This window comes from Myotis yumanensis, unplaced genomic scaffold (assembly GCF_028538775.1).
Source record: "Myotis yumanensis isolate MYYU_CA2020_CCGP unplaced genomic scaffold, mMyoYum1.0.hap1 SCAF_2, whole genome shotgun sequence".
NCBI classification, from domain to species: Eukaryota; Metazoa; Chordata; class Mammalia; order Chiroptera; family Vespertilionidae; genus Myotis; species Myotis yumanensis.
The window spans coordinates 48,191,830-48,211,179 of NW_027223753.1; the positions used below are offsets into that span (position 1 = coordinate 48,191,830).

Here is a 19,350-nt window from a genome sequence, read left to right on the forward strand (position 1 = left end):
GGGGCGTCGGAGAGCCGGTTTCGGCCTGATCCCACAGGCCAGGCTGAGGGACCCCACTGGTGCACGAATTCATGCACCAGGCCTCTAGTCAATACAATAATAGCTCCCACCTTATAAGATTGTGTAAGGCTAAGATAAGGAAGTTCCTGACATACTTTCTAAAACATTGTAAGTAGTACTTAACAAATTGACATCTATTCGTTTATATTTATATGATGTGTTTTTGGGCTAAATTGAGCTTTTCAATGTGCCATTGTGCACATTCTTCACCTAAAAATGTGGTGGGGTCACAGCTCATCCCTCTCCCTGGGTCCCTGGCCTAATGCCTGGGCATTCAGGTAGGTCCATCCTGTGCAGTTGGAGTCCTTTTCCTTCTTTAATAATTCTGTATACACAATGAATATTAAACAAAAACTGAACATCAGTGGAACGTAGATTGCAAACATCAGGAAAATTCATTCATTTTTGTTTTAATTATTATACAAACTTTGCATGGCTTTTTAAAAATGTGTTAAATAAACACTGATGGTGTGTTCACTATGTACCAGGCATTGCCCTGGGCGTTGAGGGACTACCAGAACCCTCATGAATACTCTGTAAGAAGTAGCTGAGCTTGCCTCCAAATCTTGCTCTTATCACTTGTTTGTTTAGTGATCTTGGAAGAGGAACTTAATCACTTTGAGTCTGTTTCTTAATCCACAAAATAGAGGGTTTGTAATACCTTCCATGCTTGTTGAAAGAGTTAGTGTGTGTAAAACGCTTAGCATAGTGCCTGGCACATATAAGGTACTCAGTGAACAAGCACTGACTTCTCCTTACTCTTAGTAATTACAGAGAGAGAAACTGAGGCTGTTCCTCCAAACCTCATATCCTGTGAGGATATGAATTTTATATAGAAAGTAACATAGTACCTCTTGGATTCTCTATACATTTTGCTGCAAATCACAACCAGCAAAAGGTCAAATTGGGACGTGATCCCAGATCTTTAGTTTACAAAGAAGGCCTGGATTCCTCTCCCTTCCAGGTGTCACCTGATTGTATTTCTTTCTCACTCCCTTCCATCTTTCCATCTTTTCCTTCTCAACTATTCCCTCTCTCTCTCTCTCTCCCTCTCTCCCTCTCTCCCCCCCCCCCCCCCCCCCGTGTGTGTGTGTGTGTGTGTGTGTGTGTGTGTGTGTTAAAATACACATAACATAAAATTTCCCATTTGGGCATTTTAAATTGTGCAATTTGGTGGTATTTAGTTCATTCTCAATGTTGTGCAACCATCACCACAATCTAGTTCGGGAACTTTGTATCACTCCCTGGGTCCCCCTCCATCTGCCCTTGGCAACCTCTAATCTGCTTTCTGTATTAATGAAACATCCTACTTTGGAAATTTTATATAAATAAAATCATACTATATATGATTTTTTATATCTGGCTTCTTTCAGTTAGCACTAGTATGTATAATAAATGGAGCCTTGAGGCATTTGAAGAAATCTAATGTTGATTTATAAAAGCCTGACTCTGAGAAAAAGTACTGCATATTCATAAACTCATGAGATAGTACTGGGCCTCATCTACAGATTCACAGTTCATCTACATACAGATGGCAAATGAAACCATGTGAGTGGATGGACTTGCCTCAGGTAGAGGATATAGAGGCAGCTAGGACAAAGTCTGGAAGAACTTCAACATTTGAGGGAGCAGTGGTAGAAGAGGAGCCTTCAGTTTCCTCCCTGGAGATGATGATAATAAAATCTAACTTAGTCAAATCGTTAGGGCCATCACTTTGAGATGAAAACACCTTCTATTTTTTCACAAGGTTTGTAAGAGAATTAAATAGGACAATATATGCAAAGCAACTAGTTCCTGGCCAATAGTCAGGACCTCAGTAATGGTAGCTAGCAGTGTTACAATAATGAAATTTTTTTTGTACTGTCCATGTGTCGCATCTCTGTTGTCAGCTGCTACATTTGTTGCTTTATTTCATTATCTTATTAGAGGCCCAGTGCATGAAAATTCATGCACTGGAGGGGGCGGTCCCTCAGCCCGGCCTGCCCCCTCTCACAGTTCGGGAGCCCTCAGGGGCGGGAGGCGACCCAGCGATCAAGGGAAGGTGACGCCCCATCACACCTCTGCTGCTGCCACTGCCAGAGCACAAGCCTCAGCCGGCCCTGGTTACCTGAGCCTGTTGTGGCCCTGGGTAGCTGGGAAGCCACTATCCAAGGCTTGCCTGTGCCTCGGGCCAGCCCTGGGCAACTGGGGGGCTAAGGGGACTGTGGGACTCCAGAGGCAGGTGTGCGGCAAGGCTGGGGGGACTGGGCACTTCCATCTTGTGGCTGTGGGCACCACCATATTTGGGGGTGTGGCAGTCAATTAGCATATTCCCTCCTTATTGGCTGTGGGCACCACCATCTTTGAGGGTGGGACAGTCATTTAGCATATTCCCTCCTTATTGGCTGTGGGCACCACCAGCTTTGAGGGTGGGACAGTCAATTAGCATATTCCCTCCTTATTGGCTGTGGGCTCTGCCATCTTTGATGGAAGGGCAGTCAATTAGCATATTTCCTCCTTATTGGCTGTAGGTGCCACCATCTTTGCAATGGTGTGAGTGTCAATTAGCATATTCCCTCTTTATTAGATAGGATGTCATATCCAGGACTGCCTATTTTGAAATAAGCATTTCTACCCTCTTAAAAATCAGTCTATTTGACACAGCTGATTCTCACAGCCAGTCAACCTGGTGGTCAAATCCCTCTAGTATTAACTACAACAATTAAGGCTTAACTAGAACAAGACTGTGCACAAATACCACAAGGGGGTGCACCAAGAAAGCATAAAAGATGCGGAGACAAAAAAACATGACAGAAATGGAGGATATGGAGCTAAAAATCGCAATTTTGAGGGCTTGCAATAAACTTGAGCAGAGCCTCACGAAAACTAATGAGACCCTCGATGCTATGATAAAGAAACTAGAAAGTAAGCATACACAGTCTGAAATAAAGAATATTATACCCAATAGCAGACCAGAGGAGCACAAGAATCAAACCAAAGATTTGAAATGCGAAGAAGCAAAAAAACACCCAACTGGAAAAGCAAAATGAAAAAAGAATCCGAAAGTGTGAAGATAGTGTAAGGAGCCTCTGGGACAGCTACAAGCGTACCAACATCAGAATAATAGGAGTGCCAGAAGATGAGAGACAGCAAGATATTGAAAACCTATTTGAAGAAATAATGGCAGAAAACTTCCCCCACCTGGTGAAAGAAATGGATTTAGAGGTCCTAGAAGCGCAGAGAACCCCAAACAAAAGGAATCCAAAGAGGACCACACCAAGACACATCATAATTAAAATGCCAAGGGCAAAAGACAAAGAGAGAATCTTAAAAGCAGCAAGAGAAAGAAAGTCAACTACCTACAAGGGAATACCCATACGACTGTCAGCTGATTTCTCAACAGAAACTTTGCAGGCCAGAAGGGAATGGCAAGAAATATTCAGTGATGAATACCAAGAACCTACAACCAAGATTACTTTATCCAGCAAAGCTATCATTCAGAATTGAAGGTCAGATAAAGAGCTTCACAGATAAGGAAAAGCTAAAGGAGTTCATCACCACTAAACCAGTATTATACGAAATGCTGAAAGGTGTCCTTTAAGAAGAAGAAGAAGAAAAAGGTAAAGATACAAATTGTGAACAACAAACATGCATCTATCAACAAGTGAATCTAAGAATCAAGTGAATAAATAATCTGATGTACAGAATGAACTGGTGATTATAATGAATCAGGGACATAGAAAGGGAATGGACTGACTATTCTTGGGGGGGAAAGGGGAATGGGAGATGTGGGAAGAGACTGGACAAAAATCATGCACCTATGGATGAGGACAGTGGGTGGGAGTGAGGGCGGAGGGTGGGGTGGGAACTGGAAGGAGGGGAGTTATGGGGGGGGGGGGAAGAGGAACAAATGTAATCTGAACAATAAAGATTTAAAAATATATATATAAAAATAAAAATAAATAAATAAATAAATGTTTGACCAAAAAAAAAAAAAAATCAGTCTATTTTTAATTGTGTTGTTGTTGTTCCCAGACTTGACTAGCTTCTCCCATAATCCCAAAGGAAGCCAAAAGAATCTAAATTAGGTGGAGAGAATCTAGAGGCCAGACTTCCTGTGTGGCTGATCTAAGAAGGCAGTTCTGGATGCACACTGAAAAATGTTCTCAGTTCCACAGCTTGGGAGAGAACCCTTCTAGTCCCCGATCATCAAAACAATAACATTTTTTTTTTAGAGCTCTCTGTTTTGATATATTGGCAAGGGAAAAGTCACTTCATTTCTCAAAAACACTATTTTTCCCTCCCATTTTGGTAAAGAATATATAGTTGACCAAAAAAATTCATGTCCCAGCCCAGAAAAAACTACACTGTAGAAAATTACTTTTAAATGTTCATGGAGTTCTGGGGTCATAAATGAAGAATCATTAGACATAGTGTTTTGTTAAGCTTATCAGATTATCATATACTAGTGGCCCAGTGCACGAAATTCATTCAAGGGGCTGGGCCCTCGCAGCCCTGGCTGCCTCAGCCTTCGCAGCCCCAACCTCGTCTGGAAAATTGTCCAGAAGGATCTCAGGAAGGATGTCCAGAAGGTCGTTCGGCTGTCTGGTCCAATTAGCATATTACATTTTTATTATTATAGATAGTGTCTAAAACTTGTTATCCCTGTAAGGTCTTTGACCATCATTTTTTCAAAGAATTTCTTTGAAATTTTAAAATAAACTCTAAAAAAACATACCCACACCTTTCCATTCACTTTTTTTATTGTTTACACTATTGCAACTGTCCCTATCCCCCCCCACCCCCCGCCTTTGCCCACCTCCACCCAGCCTTTGCCCATCCCCTTCCCTCTGGCCTACTAACTTTTAACACAGTTGGTGCAGTTGTTTCTTCCTGAATCTTCTCAAAGTGCTGCTAAGATATGAATGACTTTTACATTTTATAACTTTGTTTGCTTTATTCAGAGTTTTCTTCATACTTTCCTAAACTTCCTCAATCTTTACCACTTTTTATGGGAGAAAAAGGTTTTAATGAATTTTTTTTTTTTTTTTTAGTTCACCAGTTGGATTTGTTTTGATTTTCTGGAATGTCACATCTTTAGTGTATTCTTGTATATATTCCATGTATAGCTGTATCCTACGTATGGGAAACATGACTTTCAATGAAACTAAAAATACAAATTTTCATAGCATTTTGTGAACATGTGCAAATTCTTTTATCCTTTAGTATTATTGGCTGATTTGTTATAGGCTTGAGAGATCAAAATCCAAAAGGAATGTAACTTGTATTCAACTCCACAATTAGAAATGATCCTGGGAATGGACTCTGTCTTCTGAATCCCGATCCAGTGTACTTTTCACTGGAAAATGGACAACTCGTGACATTCATAACCTAGTTCATATTGGCTATTATCCAGATTGGTGGTCAAAAACAGGACAGTCTATGAAAAACTACTGTTGCCTGTTTTGTTACTAATTTAATACAAGAATTACTGGAATTTGCATGTATTTTCTGATCTATTTGGTAGGGCATGCTATTTCTTAATCATGTTAAAGTTCTAGAAAATAAAACGTAATATAATAATAGCATTTGTTTTATGGTCCTATAAAAACCAGTAGTGATTAGTTTATATATATAAAATGAATATAACATTCATTATTAACCCAAAGCTAAATTAGAAGCATGGAGGAACCAATTAAGAAACTCAGAAGCCCAAGGAAAATTAAAGGAGGAAATGATGATTGTAACTGATATTTTGTCTCTATAAGGAGGTAAGGCAGAGGTGAGAAGGAAGAAAGTTTTTAACAAAGTTAAAAATGACTGGAGCCAAAGTGTCCTAAATATTGTAGGTGACTAGCTTTTTAAATGTCAATAACTTTGTTTTCCTAAAATTTCTCCTGTGGAGAGAAAGGAAGAATACGTTTATGTGGGACGTATTTTTTTTAAACAAACACTGACATTTTAAAGACCTAAATGTTTAATATGAAATAACTATGAAAATGCAAAATTAGACTGAACAGATGCACTTTGGAGATTAAATTTGAGTAGTACCCTAAAAGCCAAATAATGAGTGACTCAGATAATGTGAGAAATTTGGGCTGACTCACATGTTTTGGAAGAAGGTGTCATCAAATCACTGAGTCTGTCATGATTTTCCCTTTGTTCCACCTGATAGTGCCAAACAAACCCTGAAGTCAGTGACTTTTCCACTCCAATTTGTCAAGAAGACTTTCCAAACTACCGGAAAAATACCTAAGGTTTTGAATATGTAGGCATTTAGCATGTTTGAATAACACTCACTAACATAAGAAACACAAGTCACACATGTAACTGTGGAACATATAGGAAATGTGAATCTCAAGCAAAGCCTTGACAGGGTAAGAATGGAGAAATGAAGACTGGGCTTTGTCCAGGATGGCAGAAAGGAGTCTCCTTATCTCTACCCTGCCTGCGTGATGCTTCCTGGGAGATATTTTAAGTCAACAAATATTATCTGGTACTTGCACTTGGTATAAGGGACATACAAATGTAGGAACCTTGGCCTCTGTCATAGAAAGACTGACAGCCTAGCAGGGTAACAGACACAGGAACTAGTAAGTGAAACAGGTTGATAAAAGAGCAACATTTGGGAGAAGCACAGGATAGTCAGTTTCTTACACCACCAGGACTGAGACAGCCTCGCTGAGATGACATTGGCTAGGATGTAAAGGATGAATTAACATTCTAAATATCAACAAAATAGGAAAGGCATTTTAGCCAGCGGTAAGGACCACATAAGGAAGCAACAGATACTGGACTACAGATGTTGGGGTATATTCTAAGAATGGCTAACAATCCAGTCTAGTCACAGAATTGAAGAAATAGAAAAAGGTGAGATGGGAATATGGGATACAAAGATGTATCAGGCCAGTGTAGCTCTCCTGCTATGTTTTTTTCCATATTCTGTGTCTTGGAATTATCCACGTCTCAAGAATATATCTAACCTGGAAATTGCTATTCTTCTAAATCTGTAACTTGGTTTCTTGGCGGGGCCAATTTGAGTATGAATAACAATATTCTAAGAAAAGCTTGCAATACCATGCCCTGGTCTCCTTTTCATTCTTTTACATTCTTCTGTTTCTTATGGTGCTAAGAACTTACAGCGCTGAATCTTTGCTAGACATCTGTTGGAAAATATAATAGGGGCCCAGCATAGCTCAGTGATTGAGCATCGACCTATGAACCAGGAGGTCACAGTCCAGTTCCCTGTCAGGGCACATGCCTAGGTTGTGGACTCAATCCCCTGTGTGGGGTGTGCAGGAGGCAGCTGATAAATGATTCTCTCTCATCATTGATGTTTCTATCTCTCTCTCCCTCTCCCTTCCTCTCTAAAATCAATAAAAATATTAATATATATATATATTAGTGAGTTATATGCACATACACACTTATATATATATATATATATACACCCGATTGAAGAAACTTTCCCTGCTTTTTGAACATTCAAATTTAAGGGATGTGTTGCAACTTTTAAATTATGTTTATATGAATGTTGCCAGGAACATTCAAATAAAAAATAGATTGCTTTGACCCTTTGTTGTTTTCCCACAGGATTGAAAAAACGTACAAGGAAGGCCTTTGGGATACGGAAGAAAGAAAAGGACACTGATTCTACGTAAGTCTTTTAAAAGTTTGCCTCCTCAAAGAGATGCTGTTGTCATTGTCACTTAGAGGACATAGAGTCTTCTGGGATATTGTGTACTATTCTGTTTCTGGGTAAATTGTAACTGTTAGGCATAAATGGTTCTTAGATTTACTCTACAAAGATAAAGACTTTTCATCATGTGTTCAGTTTTTCACCACATGTTATTATTTTATAACTTGATAACCATGCTTCCCAGAAATCTGGGAGGCAGGAAGTGTTACTGTTACTTCTGTGGGGACTGAGAGTATTTATTACCACCTCTAGGTTTGCTCTGAGTGAAATGAAGAAGCAAAAACACCTGTTTAGGTAGATTAGGCCTAGCCAGAAACAAAAATTTGTTCAGATAACATTCCAAAGCTTTTACTTGATGCCAAGATTTTGTACAAGCAAAACTGTAAATCAACAGAATTCACAGGATAGGCTATTTGGCTGCAAATAAGAAGCCAGTGCCAGAAATAACCCTGTGGATACTTTTACATGTTTAAATGATCACACCCAAGATCATCAATTGCCCACAGACTCTAATAAACCCATCTTGAAAATGTCCAATGATGTAACAATTCTATTCCATTTATTTGACCATCTTGAATAGTCCTTAGAGTATTTAGCTCAGACACAAAAATCTCAGGTGCCGCTTAGAGGCAGGCACGTAACTTACACATGGAAAGTAAGAAGGCCGGGAACTCAGGATTCCAGCCAAGACCAGTGTAATGACTGCACCATTACTCCCCTGCAGCTGGTTGTGGTCATGTAAAACTGAAGACCTTGTGTGGTCTGCATAAATCAGAATAATGAGCCCATTAAACCCATCATTTGGCTGAAATCCATGAAAGAAAGTTAGAAAATGTGAAAACCAATAGTTACTTGGGCACAGGTAAAAATGGAGAAGGTTACATTTACTTATCACCTTTAGCTTTTCTTCCTTTATATTTTTATCGTGCATACATTTTATCACAGGCTGCTTAGCATTGCCTGTGTCCTTGTCCTCCAAGATTTTATAATTCACTAGAGGCCCGATGCATGAAAATTCATGCAAGAGTAGGCCTTCCTCCCCCCGGCTGCTGGCACTGGCTTCCCTCCGGCACCTGGGACCCAGGTTTCTCTTTGGCCGCCAGCAGGCACCCCAAACCCAGGCTTCCCTCCTCCAGCCACCAGCAGGCACCCGGGACCCGGGCTGCTTCCCTCAAGCTCCAGCTTTGTCTGGAAGGATGTCCGGTCTGATTAGCATATTACCCTTTTATTATTATAGATGGGATAAAATATCTAGCACACAAACTGAAATAGCTTTCATATAACAAAATGAAATAACATTTGAAATGACTAGTTTGGGACCTATTACTTAGTCAATGCTCAATAAATGGCAGCAACACTACTCATTATTACTAATACAAATTAATATGTGGTAAGTTCCTTATGAGCAAATAAAAATGAAGTTCATGGGAGTTTGAGGGTAGAAAAGCTCACATTTGGACAAATGATCACTGAAGCTTCAGGGAGGGAAGAACTTCGAGTTTGACCTTCAAGTTGAGGACAGGCATTTCATGCTAAAGGAACAACAGCCAAAGCAGCAAGGTGGAAAAGTCAACTGGTATTCAGGACAAGACAAATAAGGCAGTTGACCTACCATTCTTACCAGGTAAGAATGATCATTGGAGGCAAATCTGGAAAGGACATCAGGACCAGATAATAAGTGCCAGGCCGTGTCACTTGGGCTTCCTTCTCTAGGCAGTGGGCAACCTTGAAACCAGAGAATATAAAGGATAAGGGAAAAATAAAAGCTATTTGTTAATATAGATAGCAAATATTAAGACACCTGTTCTTACATTTTCTTTGTGCTTTTTCTTTTGGTAAATAATTATTTCATGAAAATTACCTTTACTCTAGTCTTGTTCTATATTAGGGGTAGGGAACCATTTTTTCTGCCAAGGATCATTTGGATATGTATAACATCATTTGCTTAATATAATTCACTTAATATAAATTTATGTTGCTATGAAAAAAGCTCCCAGGTTTATTGAATTTTTAATCCCGCCTGCAGTTGCCTTGGCAGGGCCAGACTAAATGATCCTGTGGGCCTTATATGGCCCTAGCACCAGACATTCCTCACCCCTGTTCAAAATGATTGAATTAGGAATATTTTTTTATTGATTACGGTATTACATGTGTGTCCTTATCCCCCTATAACCCTCTCCCCACCCCACCCCAACCTTCTATTCATGCCCTCACCCCCCTGGTGTCTGTGTCCACTGGTTATGCTTATATGCATATATACAAGTCCTTTGGTTGATCTCTCCTCAGGAATATTTTTTGAGGACTACATAATTACTATTGTTTCTTAAGAAACTGCCCCTTTTGCCCTGGCTGGTTTGGCTCAATGGATGGAGCATCGGCCTGTGGACTGAGGGGTCCCAGGTTCGATTCCCACCAAGGGCACATGTCTTGGTTGCGGGCTTGATCCCCAGTTGGGGGAGTGCAGGAGGCAGCCAATCGATGATTCTCTCTCATCGTTGATGTTTCTATCTCTCTCTCCCTCATCCATCCTCTCTAAAATCAATAAAATGTATTTTTTAAAAAAAAGAAAAGAAACTGCCCCTTTCTAAACAACTTCCAAAACAGATGATGGTTCTGTCACTGGAGCCTGCAGACCTGGGCTCTGCTTCTAGCGTTGCCAGCATTCCCGCAGCCTTGGGAATATGCTTTTCCTTCCCTTGGCCTCAGTTTACACTAGATGGAATCTAAGTTCCCAGAAGAGCCAGACACTCTACCAGTCAGCCTGTCAGCAACATCTCTTGTCACCTACAATGTGCCATGGGGTATATGGGGCATCGTTAGACACACACATCTCAGGAGAACATCATTAATAGAAATCAAATCTATTTTTCTTTGAAGACAGTGTCTGAAATTGACTGCACATAATCTCTGGTTTGTGAAGAAAATTAAAAAGGAAAAATTTCCCTCAAAAGGGAAAAGAGATCAAACAACCTCCCCAGAGTAGGCAGAGCTAATGTGCATGCGAACGATGCTCTGCTCTTCCATCACCATTTCTAAAGGTATGAAAGTGAGGAATTTTCCCTCATGGCTTTGATAGGTGCCCAATATCTATCTGAGGTACTTTGATGAGACATGTGCCTGTAGAATCCCAAGCATGTCTCCTTAACTTATCACTGGAGCACCCCAAAATACTTATGTGATAGCAAATTAGCCATAAATTGGTCCCAGCGGCAGTGACGGTCAAAAGATCAACAGTTTAGTGTCAGCCTTTGCTCTTCATGAACCCCTGTCTCTAATCGGGTCATACATCATTCTCCCAAAAGGTCGGCCAAATGCTCTGGGAATTTGCTGTCCCTTCAGCTATAGGTAATGCTTATGTTAATCTGCTATAATTGAAACTTTGTTGATGCCAACTGTTTTCACAGCTGTTGCAGTTCCCTCAGGGTGTACTACCAGCCCCAACTTCAGCTGATTGAACCTCCTTAGTTAGAGTGGGGTTAGGACCAGAGCTTCCTGATTTAATCATCATTACAGTGCCTGGTGGAGAGAGGAAAGGAAAGAGCCTGTGCTAAGTGACCAGCCCTATGCAGGCTCTGTTATATGCATTGATATCCCTTTTAATCCTCACAGTAATTCATTAAGGTTAGAAGTCATATCTCAATTTTAGAGATGAGAAATCAGTGCCAAAAGGGATTAAGTTGCTGAAGGTTACCCAGAAAACAAGACTTGAAACTAGTATTCTTGTCCAGAATCAAGCACCTGGGCTTTTATCACCCAGAAGAAAAAGAACAGATGGGCAAAATTATAAACAAGATCAATAGAAGGGTATCAGAAAAAAGGCAGTGGTAACTGGCACTTTTTAAACCAGAGGCAAAGGGTCCATGGTAGATGATTAGTTTTAAAATAGAAGTCAGTAAATATAATGAGCCTGCTATTAATTTTTTTTTAAATCACTTAAAAATAAAATATGAAATTACCTAAGAAGGGTTAGGAAGCGAATTGAGAACTTCAAGTGTCTGAGGCTGCTAAAATCTCTCTACTCCCTATCCGAGGTCATATTATATAGTAAGTGTATTCTAGATGACATTCAATGAGTGTTTACTATGTTCTGGGCACTATTTTGGGCTCTTCACTTCTATAAACTCATGGAATCCTCTAATTGTCCTGTGGGGTATATGTATATGCTATTATCATGGCCATTTTGTAGATGAGGAAACTGCGACACAAAGGGATGAAGTGACTTGCCCAAGATTATGCAGGAAATTTAGGTTGAATGAACCCAAGCATCTGGCCCTAGAGCCAGTGCTCTTAACCACCATGCTTACTGTTACTACCCTAGGAAGCACCAGCCCCATTTCCATCAATGGCTAAGACCAAAGGATCAGAAGAGGACACCAATGCTGCTATATACAATTACAATTTTTCTGATTAAAATTTCTGAAATGCCATCCCTATAGCTGCAATATGCAGGAGATCAAGTGGCTTCTTTAAGATGCTCTATAGAATACCCTTGTATCTGGACCAATCATGGGCAGCACTACAACCAGACCTATCGCCAGAGATTGTTTTCTCTATATCTATTACTTGCTGCCCTCAAAGACATCCCCACAAGGATCAGTGCCTATGGATATATCCTATGCAAAAGTTGATACAATCACCTCTTTATCAATTCCTTTAGCAGAAGCTTAAAATTCTAGTAAGAAATGCTCTTTTTACTTTTATTTTTTGCAGTATATAGTACTAAAAAGAAAAGTTGGTTTTGATGAGTGTGAGTTGGTAGTTTTTCTCTGTACTTTCCTGTGCACCTGAGCTGATTGTGGCCATGCTATCTCACTGGATTTACTTGCCTGTCTTATCCTTTCTGTGATGAGTATGGCTTCATGGTTTTATCCCCAGATCCCAGCCTAGTGCCTGGCCAATTATAAGCACTCACTGTTTGTTCAATGAATTATAAGTTTAATGAGCTAAGACTCTTCCTGTCCTTCTAATTTAGAAGAAATTTCTTTAAACCAACTAATTCCCATAGCCAGGGAATGTCCAAGGACCCTAAGATTTCTGTCAACTCCCATGGTCTTGCACTATCAGCTTCTAGCCCCTGTATCCACATGGGCACAGAACTGGTTATGAAAAACGATGAACCTCCATCAAGTGTTTTGCAATCCAAGTAAAAATATTCTGCTAATTTAGGAGGAGATGTTGGTGGAGAAGGGGAGTCTCATCTTGGAGCCCAGGAGATGTCCCACTAACTCTCCGCATTTCTCTCTCTGCCCCCCCCCATGAAGCAATAATTTCATCACCTTGTCCCACCTCCTAAAGAACAGTTCCAACCACACCAAACTCCTCAAGATTTCGCAGTCCACCTCAAGTACTTAAGGTTTTCTTCCAAATAATGCAGGTCCCCACCTAGGCATAATTCGGTCTCTGTGTTTTAAAGGGTAACTTTTTTAAACTCCTTGCAGAGTGAATTAAAAGAGGAAAATATACGGTGACCACCCTCTTGCTTCTTCCTTCCTCTGGCTCCTCCAGTTCAGTTTTTCAAAATAACGATATTATTTTGCACAACCATTTGCACTTCCTCTATTGCTACAATGTCTAATGTGGCTGCATGTGGACAGTCTTGTGTTCCTAGTGAAGAGACATTATGTAAGAGGAAAAAATTATAGCCCACATTTTTTAATACTCGCTATGTATCAGGGACTGTTATAAATTCTTTATATACATTATTTGATCTAAGCTGGCTTACAGAGGTTACAGAACTAACAAGTGGTGGAGTCTGGACACTCAGAGTCATCCTATTCTACAGCCCTTACTCCTGAGCACTGTGGCACACACAGTGCCACCATGGTGAACTCCCCTGAGTCATCAGAGTGAGCCCTGAGGAAACATTGCCCTCCCTTTCCTGCTTTCCTATAATCACTGGAGCAATAAATAGAGAAATATGGAAGAAAATACAGATTCTCAAAGTAAGTTGAACAATACCATAGTAGTTTCTTCTTATCGGGGGAATTCAAGACCACTCCCATGGAGAAGATGAGAGAGAACCAGTTGGTTTACATTCCCGGTGCTAGTTTTAAATGGAGCCATAGACTGGGACAGACACTTAATGAGCTCTCCTCTTCAAAGGGGACCAAAACTGCTGCAGCAACTTGGTGCCTTTTGGACTTCAGCTTTTAATGAGAATCTCGCTCCCACATACACATACACACTCCTCACACTCAAATACCACTGGACCAATTTGTTTTGATTTAGTTTGCATTCGATGGATTTACTGGGGTGAGAACAGGGGAGAGGGGGAGAGAGGTGGTTAATGTTTCTTGTTATACTTTAGTCTATGTAGCAAGAATGATTCATTTTCCTAATAGCTACAAATTTCTTTTTGTTACAGAGGTTCACCCGATAGAGATGGAATTGTAAGTATTTAAATGATCATTTTTAGTAGGTTTGCACTTCAATATATGCTATGTTTAAATTTCTTAAAGCCCCATTGCTTTTCTTTTTTGTTTTCTATAGGGAAAAAGTAGCTTAAATGGCTTTTCAGACCTCTCACTGTTATAATATTCTGTAGGAATTGCATGGGACATACATGCAGTCTTGGTCAAGTTAAACTTATTTATTGTATTCACCTAAAACCCTGCCCAGATTAGGCAAGCAAACTAGGCATCAGTATGGTGGGTCACAAACCAGACAGTTCCTGCAGGGGCTGCTACCATCAACTGTTATTTCATGTCCAACTTAATGATATAAAAGCTCGTTATGTGAGAATGTTTTTCTCTAACAGAGGCCACAAAGTCATAATGGAGCTGAGCTCCAATAAAATTGAAAGAAATTTTCCCCCTTTTGTAGTTGAGCTGCAGATACATTTTCTATATTAAATTCACAAGTAGGGAATGGTCTTGAAACCACTTATGCCTGAATTTACAGCCTGAAGGAGGAAAATGCATCCACTGGGTTTAGATTTAACAGTAACTCTGACTCCTTGCTGGTCACCAGATTTCTTGATTTTTAAAGGAGTCTGTGGTGCCTTGGCTTGGATTTATCTGAGTTGTGCTTATGGGAGTCTGCACCCACTTCTAAAATGATTTCTTTCAAATCTAAATCAGATGCCTATTCATAAGGTTCAAAAGAACAACTGTTACTGGAGGGGGGGCAGGGGATTGACTCACATTAGGCTCATTGGGCTGGAGTGGGAACGAAAATAAACCTGGTGGTTAAAACAAATTTTTTTTGAAAAATCACCCTTTATAATAATATACCTACATTGGGGTGTTAATCGCAGCTATAGCACAAGTTTTTCGCCCACATTTGACTCAGGGTTCTTAGCTTTGGGGTGCCTTTTGCATTCATGTAGTTCTTGCCATGAAATGTTAAGAGAATAGGCTGAAATTTACCAGACATTGGGTAACACTATAATCAAGGCTCTATTCAGCAGGGGAAAAAAAAGACCCAGAAGACTCAGCTTCTCCTCACCTCTTGCTTCTGGCTCAGAGCCCTCTCGTTAACTCTCTCGAAGGTACTCTCTCTCTCTCTCTCTGCTACTGTGTCTTCTCTTTGCTGCTGTCTGGGTCCCCTCCCTGGGTTCTCTTGTCCCCTCCGTTCTGGCCCCTGCAAGGCTCCGTTAGCTGTTCTCTGCTTTCTCTCCCTACTGCTCCCAGGCTGGATTGCTGTTTCTTGCTTCTTTCCCTCTGCCACCCTCAGTCTTGTCCTTTTTCCTTTTTCTAAAGTCCCTCCCAGCCACCAGCTCATTGTCTGTGAGGCCCCATGGCTACCTCAGTGTTCTCTGCTCTTCCAGGGACCACCAGTTTAAATCTCTGGTGGACTATGCACCCCGGTGCCTGGTACGGCACTGGTATGGTGTGGGCAACTATGAGTCCAGGCTGCATTAATGAGCCTGGCCGTGATTCTGTGGACTTGTCCACTCCAGCTCAGGGCTTTGTACTGGAGTTCCCTGAGTGCTCCTGCCCCACCATATTCCAAGTCATATAAAGTTACTTATTAGTACCTGTGCCCTCTTTGTTTCTTCATTGGGAATACCGTAAGTCTCCCTGGTTATTAGGAAAGGGGAATTATTTAATTTCGATTTCTCAGGAAATAATGCAGACCCACTTGAAAAAGGCTACATTCTAAATAAATACATGTTCTCTGAAACAGGATGCGCAGCTTCGTAGGTTGTACAAGCTGCTAGTTGTACTATTTGGAAACGTTACCCAAGTTTCCCCACTAACTGTGGTCACCGAATTTGAAAACTCCTTATCATACCAGGGCCCTAGGGGTCCAAGTTTCTGTTTGCATCTGGTCCTTAGAGACCTCAACCTGATTTTCTTTCAAATTCAGATTGATTAAGACCTTGCATCTGTGGACCTAGTCCACTTTTACGTCGCTGAGTTAGCTTCCAAGTTATTGTCTCTGGGTGTCTGAAGTGGAAATTTATGGTTTCACTGGTGTAGTTATATAAACTATAGGTGATGGTGCATGCTTATAAATGGCTTATCAACGCAGCGCTACACAATAGGCTTAATGTATTTGAGCTTATTTCAGTTCCTCAAAATCCGGTGAAGCCCATCTCTGGTGACAGTGCTTTTGCAGTTTAATATACAGAGGCTTTGTGGCAAGGTTCCATGTAGGAAGGTGGGCTCGTCTTGCTCCCCACGTGGCCGAATGTACCTGTCCCCGACAGAACTGTTTGTCCTGGTGTCTGAGATTTCCGGCAGCTGTGTGTTACAATGCATTCTAACCCAGAGACAAACTCTAACCATGCAGGCTACACTTTAACTTTTTCCTGAACAGTGCAGATTTCCACCTACACATGGCCTGAGGGCATCGTCTCTGCTCATCCCGAGCAGGTGTACAGGAAAGGCCCAGATTTGGAGCTGTCAACTGTGTGTGCTATATGTATTGATGACCCTCAGGAAGGCTTAGGTCCAGGGTAAAGTATAATGGAGCTAAATTTTCATCCTTTGACTAGCAATACATCCATTTCTGTTCAGTCTTAGTGTGTCCTGGTGTCTGTTCTCTACCTGTAAACTAAGTGCTGGCTGAATGAGGACTAGATCCACACAGTCTCTCCTGCCTGGGATGTTTCTTCCTCTTCTCTCTTCTCCTGACCTAGCTACACTGGCCTGCTGAATAGAGCCTCATTATGGGCCCCAAAGTCCGCTCTTTGTTTAAGGAACCCTGCCAAGATTGGTAGACCCTGCAATTTGGCCTAGAAATTGTTTCTTCTATGGTATGTTTGCTGACTCCATGTGATTCTTTATATGTGTCTTAAAGAACAAACAGATCCTTTAACAACTTTTTCTACATGAAAACAATCAATTCCAGCAGCCCAGCCCACATGAACCACCCTACAATAACAAAGCAGAGAGTGCGCGTGAAGGAGGAAAAAAAGTTTCGGTAAGGAAACAGATTTTAGTTTAAAATTTCCAAGGGTTTGTAGAAACAGTAAGTAAAATCCCAACCTGAAACTTGAAAAAAAGAGTAGCATTTATTTACTCCAATTAAGAAGAGTCTTTTTTAGTTATTTCCAAATTATTTTTTGAAAACGTGGAGCCAATGTTTAAATCAACCATGTAGACTCTATATGCTGATGTCTGAATATACTTTTAAAGAGTGAACAGGCATCCCTGGCTGGTGTGGCTCAGTTGGTCGAGCATGGTCCTGTGCACCAAAAGGTTGCCAGTTCCCTTCCTGGTCAGGGCACATGCACAGCTTGCAGGCTTGTTCCCCGGTCGGGATGCATATGGGAGGCAGCTGATCCATGTTTCTCTATCTCCTTCTCCCTTTCTCTCTCTCTCAAAATCAATATAAGCATACTTTTTTTAAAAGAGTGACAAGGCAAAAAAATGTGTTTCCTTTATCTGAGACAAAGGAAAGGTATTCAGATTTTAAAAAGAATTTATAAGAAATCTTTGGCTCCAATATAAGCATGGTATACAAACTGAGTAATCATTTTTTAGGAAAAGCATTATCTCAGTAACATTAGGAATTTGGCAGGACTGTGGCTTGTGGGAACACTGTCCTTGACCAAAGGATGTTGACTCAGGGATGCTGATCTTGGCCTAGGTGAGGGAACAACTATAGCAGTGTTGTTCAATATGGTAGCCTATTTACAGTTCAGTTTCTCAATCACGCTGCCACATTTCCAGTATTCCAGAGCCACTTATGGCTGGTGGCTATGCTATTGGACAGCACACATCTAGAACCTTTCCAACTTCACGGACAGTTCTATTGGACAGTGCTGTCCCACAGGATTATTTGCAAAATGAGTCAAGTCCATCTCAGTGGCAAAAAGATAATATTTAGGCAGTACAACCTGTGTCTTTAACATTTCTCACCTGACGACTTCTATGTGGCCATGAGCTGACCTAGGAAAACAGGAGCACCCTTGGTGGAAACTGAGAACTTTGATAAATGTATAACTAAACACAGTTGTTGCCACATTTATTGATTTAGCCCATCATATTATCTGAGAACAGATAATAAGCCTGACCAAAGTAAAATGCCTATTAAGATAAGAGTAACATTGATACGAGCCTCAATTATCTTTAAATAACATTTATATACTCACAAAATAAAAGTTACTTATGCAAAGTGTAGAAGTTTGGAAAACACACAAAAGAAAAAAGTAAAATAATGTATAACTCCAACTCGAAGGAAAAAATGACTCTTTATATAATGCTGAGTAGCCATTGTTGCTTGTCTATTAAGCCTAGTTTTTAAATATTTCCCCACTTATCTTCTTCCTTGCTTCTACAACGTTTTCCAAATGAAAATCAATAGAACCATTACCTTCACTTATTATCACTATGAGCTGCACTTGCTCAAGTGGTTAAACCAAGAAAATTATTTCTTTCTTGGGGTTTACAAGAAGAATCTTTATCAGTAACTTGATAATTTCCACTTGTGAAACCAAATATATTTGTAAGAATTCACTAGCATGAATGAGGCCAGATTCTTCTAATAAAGCTTGCTCTCTCTCTCTCTCTCTCTCTCTCTCTGTGTGTGTGTGTGTGTGTGTGTGTGTGTGTGTTGAATATCTTCCCAAAAGAATGTATTGTTATGATTTTTTTGTTTATGTAGAGTATTTGTGATTAAAATGTTCCTATTTTATAAGTTTTGCTTTCTTCTCATCTCAATCTTCCATTGGTTTCCATAGAAACTGGGATTGGTGATAGAAAAGCATTGGTAATAGAAATGAAATTATCATAGAGGCAAACTATAGAACTGAAAATTTTGAACTCAGTAATTTAACTAATCTCATCAGTTTTTAGATAACAATCCTATGTATTGAAGAATTGTTTAATAACTAAAAGGTCTATCAATGGTAGTATTATTACTGATTACAAAATTCATGAGTTTAGTTCTTTCGGATCAACTTTGACCATTTTATCCCCATTATTATAAAAGTTAAGTTTGTATATTAAATTTATTATATGAGCTTTCTAAGAGGGATTTGGAGAATTTTGCAAAGAAGGCATATACAAACAGATTGGCAAAGTACGAATTAAAAAAGAAAGCAAACATAACAAAAAGAAAAGAGGAACAATGCCCATTCCCCATGGAAGAGTTTTTTTATCATTAGTTGGCTCATAATTTACTGAACCGTGTCTTCAGCAATAGCTTTATAGCTTATACAG

General features: G+C 40.2%; 1 protein-coding gene across 28 annotated transcripts in view; it reads left to right on the forward strand.

Moving 5' to 3' along the window:
* The window catches only part of SGIP1 (SH3GL interacting endocytic adaptor 1), a 214,681-nt gene that overhangs the window by 92,551 nt on the left and 102,780 nt on the right, over positions 1-19,350 (forward strand). For 11 of the 28 annotated variants that reach the window (XM_070405306.1, XM_070405309.1, XM_070405307.1 and 8 more), the window contains 3 exons: positions 7,633-7,696; positions 14,103-14,127; positions 15,144-15,227. In XM_070405306.1, the coding sequence (XP_070261407.1) occupies positions 7,633-7,696; positions 14,103-14,127; positions 15,144-15,227 (173 nt within the window). Of the gene's footprint in view, positions 1-7,632; positions 7,697-14,102; positions 14,128-15,143; positions 15,228-17,035; positions 17,108-19,350 lie in introns of all 28 variants that reach the window. The other 17 variants (XM_070405310.1, XM_070405327.1, XM_070405328.1 and 14 more) reach the window with 4 other exon arrangements.